Here is a 4,580-nt window from a genome sequence, read left to right as displayed (position 1 = left end):
CAGCGCCGTCTCTCTGGGCAACCTGTTCATCTCTTTGCTGTCCTTATGAGGAGAAAGGCTTTTCCTTATTTCCAGTCTGAATGTCTCCCGATGCCTCTTGTCTGTCATTATCCCACCATGCACTGCTGTGAAGAAACTAGCTCTGTCTTCATGTGCTCCTGTAGGTAGTAGAAGGCTGCTGTGAGGTCTGCACTGAAGCTTTCTCCTCTACAGGCTGAATGAATGTCTTTCCCTCAGCCTCCTCTGAGGACTTGGATGATCCTAAGTTCCTTTCCAACCTGAACCATCCAGTGAAATTCTAGCTGTTAATGAAAAGAAGAAATAAGGTGGAAGAAAATGTGGTTTCTTGGTTACTTGAGTTCAGAGCCACACCCAGGCAAGGCAACATTGCTGCTCGGCCCTGCAGCACATAGGTCACAATGCGGGCCAAGATACATTCCCTCCTGGCCTGGGTAGTGGGTAACAGTGGGGCCCTCATGGCAAGTAGCGTGCCCAGCCCCACAGTATCCAGGATTCTGAGGAGAGAAGAGCCAAGCAGCTCGTGCAGGAGCCCCTGCTGGGGCAGCTGATGGTGACCATCAGCAGTCAGAAAGACCCAGGCAATGCCCACGGAGGAATCTCAGAGTGTCACCATCCATTACATGAGTAGGTATCAACGGAACCCCAGGGGACGACCTTGGGGCACAGAACGGGGCAGGGAGAAGCAGCTGCATGGGCAGGAGGCAGCGGTGCTGCAGGGCTGGCACCTTTCTCGCCCTGCTCCTGGCAGCGTCCTGAAGGAGATGAGAAGGGCATCAGCACCCTGGCCCAGGGTGTGCTGTGGGCACAGCAGCCGGTGCAGGGCTGGAGAGAGGACCCCTCTCTTCCCTCTGCCTCCTACCCCGGCCTGCAGCTCTCCCCATTCTTGCTCTTCATCAGGTGTAGCTGCTGCCGACTCTAGCATCCAGTTGCAGAATGAGGAAAAGGAAGCCCACGGCTACATCATGGACTTTGTCAAAAGCACCAGAAGGGTAATGGCAGAATTTGTCAGCAAAGCTCTGCCAGCAGCTCCCAGTTGGGTGCTGCCACGTATGCTGTCCACACACAGGCTCCTGGAGGGCTGCTGGCAGTGCAGAGCTGTTCCCCTCCTGCCCCCCGCCCCGCACCATTGCTGCAGCCCCTCAAGCCTCCACTCCTGCTGGCTGTGCCTGTGCTCCCCGCCCCCCCCCTTCTTCTCTGTCTCTCTTCTCCTGGACTGACAGGATCGGGAGTCGAAGATGAAGTTTCTGGCCTCCATCGACATGCTCTGCAGAGCCTCACTGCGGGGAAGGTACCAAAGCCCAACATCCCATGAGCTGCTGAATAAACTGGAGGTGAGGGCCCCCCCCAGTGGGGCTAAGGGAAGTGAGCACAGATGGGCAAGCACCGGACTGGTGATGAGGACAGCACTCAGGCGTCTGGGCACAGCGGGAGGGTAGGACAGGCCTTGTGGGAACAGCCCTTTCTGCCACTGGGGCCACTGCAGAGCAAGGGGCTGCTGTGGGTGCTGGAGCTGACCTGCGGACTCTGCCCACCCTGCAGACTGGCAGACTGGTGGCAGGCACCGGCAGCTGCTGTGGCCCATCCCAGCCATGCTTTTCCTCTCCAGGCGCTAATGCAAAACGAGGCCTTTGACAACATGGACACCATGATGTGGCAGCAAGCCCTGCTTGCCGTCGCTGCACTGAGGTACCTGTCCCAGCGCCTGGCCAGGCCAGAGCCTCCCATGGGCCTGGTAGCACCAGGCATTTCCTATCCTGGTGGCGTGGTCTTTGGGCCTCTGCTCTCCCACCTCTCAGCCCGTCAGTGGCTCAGGCAGGATGGCAGTGGGTGCTCCAGGGCTCCCCGATGCTTCTTGGCTTTTCCTCTGAAGGAAGAGGCAGGAGATGGAAAGGGCTTCAGGGTCCACTGGCCAGGGCTGCCCTCTGTCCCTGACTCAGCAGAATGGGGGAGGGAGGTGATGCCTTGCCTACCCTGTGCAGGTTCAACCCTGGGGACTGCTAGTCATAGCGTTTGTGGGCACCTTCCCCAGTGTAGAAGCCTTTGCATCCAGCTGGCACCTTCTCTCCTTACAGCAAATACAGGGAAAACCTGCTGGACAACCGCCTCCACAAACACATAGGTGGCACCTTCAGTTTTGTTGCAAGTGAGACGATTAGCCAGCGTACTCCATTCTATGATCAGGTAAATGTGGGCTGAGCTGCAGAGAGCCTGACAGCCTGTCCTTCTTCACGGTCTCCTCATTGACTTTGGCTGCTGGAAGCCGACAGGAGAAGGAAGGCCAGGGAGACCCTGAGGCCTCCCCCCTGGGCACCAGAGGGCAGCTGAGGCCCACCTCAGGTGGAAGGCAGGCAAGCAAGCTTTCTGCAAGGAAGAAGGGCCAGGGCAAGGTCAAGCACGTAACCTGCTGCATCTGTGTGTATCTGTGTTTGTCTGTGTCTCTCCTTACAGATCCTGAAAACTCTGGAGAGTGTGCTGGAGGTGCTGATACGTGGTGCTTCACAGAGATCCTGCATCTTCATAACAGGGAAAATATTGCAGGTCAGGCATTTACCAAGAGCAGAGCTCATGGGGTGTCTTCCTTGCCTTACCCTAAAGTGATGAGACCTTCTAAAGCATGCGCACCCCAGCCCCCAGGCCGAGGGGTGAAAGGAGTTTCTGGCACTGCTGAGCCACTGCCCTCACTTGTCTGCCCCGTTCACTTTCTCCTCCCCATTTGCCAGCAGGGTGGGGATGCCCTAGGATACGGCCGTGGTACAAGGTGCATAGTGCAGTGGGAGTCCAGCCCTGAAGGTCTTCTCTTCTGGCCTCCTCATGGGCCTGGCGTCCCTTGTGCAGCCCCTGCCAGAGGTTCTGGTCCTCTTGGAGCGGGAGCCTTTTGGAGCTGCATGTGGAAGGGGGCAGAGGTGCCTTGGGGATGGGATCGGGCAACTTCCTTGACTGCAGCAGGTCACCAACAGCCGGCAGTGGTCCCCAGATCACAGCATGGATGGACCCCATTCCAGGTCTTACTCTGGACCATGGGAAGCCTTGGCAGTACATCGCATAAACAGCACGAGATGCTTGGCAGAACCACTGCTCTGGGAGTCACTGTTGTTTCCCACAGCAGACCTGCAGCTTCTCCCTTCTCAGGCTCTGCTGCCCATCACGGCATCCGAGGACATGGCTAAGCGCCGGAAGGCTGTAGAGTGGATTGTACGCCTCAGCTACTTTTTATCGCCCTCTTCAATGCTGGAGGTAAGGAGCCTGTGATGAAGGTGACTTGCCCCTTGCTGGTGCCACAGAGTAGCCGAACACTCCGGGCCCCCTGCAAGGGAAGCCTGGGCGCAGGGCAGTAGGGGATTCAGCAAGACTCAACCTTGCACCAGCATCTTTGGTCCTCTCTCTGGGAGCTGCACTCTGTCTTGTGCCTTCTCTCTCAGGAGCCAGTGCTGTCCCTGGGCGTGAGAGCATTTGGCAGATGCAGCTCTGGCAGCCCTCCCTCCCCTGGAGATGGGGAGTCCTGCAGGTGGAGAAGGAGGGCTCTGTCAGCTGACTGTGGGTCTGGAGGAGCAGCAGATCCAGGGTGTCAGTCTTCTTTCAGACACCTACCCGAGTTCCAGGGGCTCACAGGGCGAGAAGGCAGAACCCTTCCAGAGTTCCCTTTGCAGGGAGACAGCACAGTCCTTGCCCTGGCTTGACCGCCATGAATTGGGTCTCCACGCGGTGCAGCACAGGGCAGAGCTCTCCAGAGCTGCTGCTCACGTGGCACTCGGCCTGGGGGCTGCTCTTAGAGGTTAAGGCTTTCAGCCCATCTGCCACAGCTTGGCCCTGCTACTGCAGCTTCTTCTCTCCCACAGCATTTGAATGCAAGACACGGCATGCAGTGCTTCTCCAGAAGCAAGCCTCTGGAATTCCTAGGGCAGGCAATGGGGTACCTCGCCCTGTCCTGTGCTGAGGAGGACCAGGAGATCAGCTGCGGGGCTTTCCAGGCACTGTGTAACTTCAGGAGGTTCCTTCTGGTGCGACAGAGTAAGAGACCCTGAGGCAGGCTGGAGCTTTCCAGCTGCAAGGGCCCAGGCAAGGTGCCGCACTGCCCTAGCCCCCTCCTCTGCTAGAGGAAGGAGCAGCAAATGCCTCTGAGGCTGGAGCAGGGCAGCAGCTGTGCAAACCGTAGGGCACACACAGCCTGCTGCGGAGCAGCAGCTTGGGGCCTGTCCCAAGAACCCTTGAGCCGGAGAGCCGGCGGCTGCAGCATGCCTAGGCTTCTGTTCTCCCCCTGAGCAGAAAGCCAGACTTAACTCTCCTGCCCTTCCACAGCCTAAGAGGCAGTTTCCTCTCCTCCCCTGGTAAACGGGCCTGCTACCGCCCTGGCACGTCTCCAGCTCCCATGGAACGGAGAGCCAAGCACAGCTCTCCTTGATAGCCTCACCTGCTGCCTCCAGCTCTCTGTTGTTCCTGCCTCTGCCTGCAGGTTGTCATCTTTCGAAACACAAACCCACAGGGGTGTAGTGTGCTGCACATGTCCCTATCTCATGTGGCACAAGCCTGTGGAGCACCTGCTGTGTAGCAGCAGAAGGAAT

General features: G+C 58.2%; 1 protein-coding gene across 1 annotated transcript; it reads left to right on the top strand.

Annotated features, from left to right (window-relative positions):
* The first annotated feature begins 794 nt into the window (after window positions 1-794).
* Window positions 795-4,211, top strand: LOC130593194 (uncharacterized). Its single transcript, XM_057398163.1, has 7 exons — window positions 795-1,010; window positions 1,242-1,352; window positions 1,628-1,707; window positions 2,094-2,202; window positions 2,470-2,559; window positions 3,151-3,255; window positions 3,858-4,211. Exons 1-7 carry the CDS (start codon window positions 984-986, stop codon window positions 4,041-4,043), a joined length of 708 nt encoding a protein of 235 aa, XP_057254146.1. The 5' UTR covers window positions 795-983; the 3' UTR covers window positions 4,044-4,211.
* Window positions 4,212-4,580: the final 369 nt, after the last annotated feature.

The sequence above is a fragment of the Pezoporus wallicus genome, unplaced genomic scaffold (assembly GCF_028554395.1).
Source record: "Pezoporus wallicus isolate ANWC-B61680 ecotype Strahan unplaced genomic scaffold, APGP_CSIRO_Pwel_v1 contig_13373, whole genome shotgun sequence".
NCBI classification, from domain to species: Eukaryota; Metazoa; Chordata; class Aves; order Psittaciformes; family Psittacidae; genus Pezoporus; species Pezoporus wallicus.
The sequence above is the reverse complement of the archived record's forward strand: the minus strand, read 5'-3'. Positions and strand labels throughout refer to the sequence as shown.

Coding starts and splice junctions, on each gene's coding strand:
- LOC130593194 (XM_057398163.1), top strand. CDS start 984: ATGGACTTTGTCAAAAGCACCAGAAGG. Junction 1,353..1,627: donor AGCTGCTGAATAAACTGGAG/GTGAGGGCCCCC, acceptor TTTCCTCTCCAG/GCGCTAATGCAAAACGAGGC. Junction 1,708..2,093: donor CTTGCCGTCGCTGCACTGAG/GTACCTGTCCCA, acceptor CTCTCCTTACAG/CAAATACAGGGAAAACCTGC.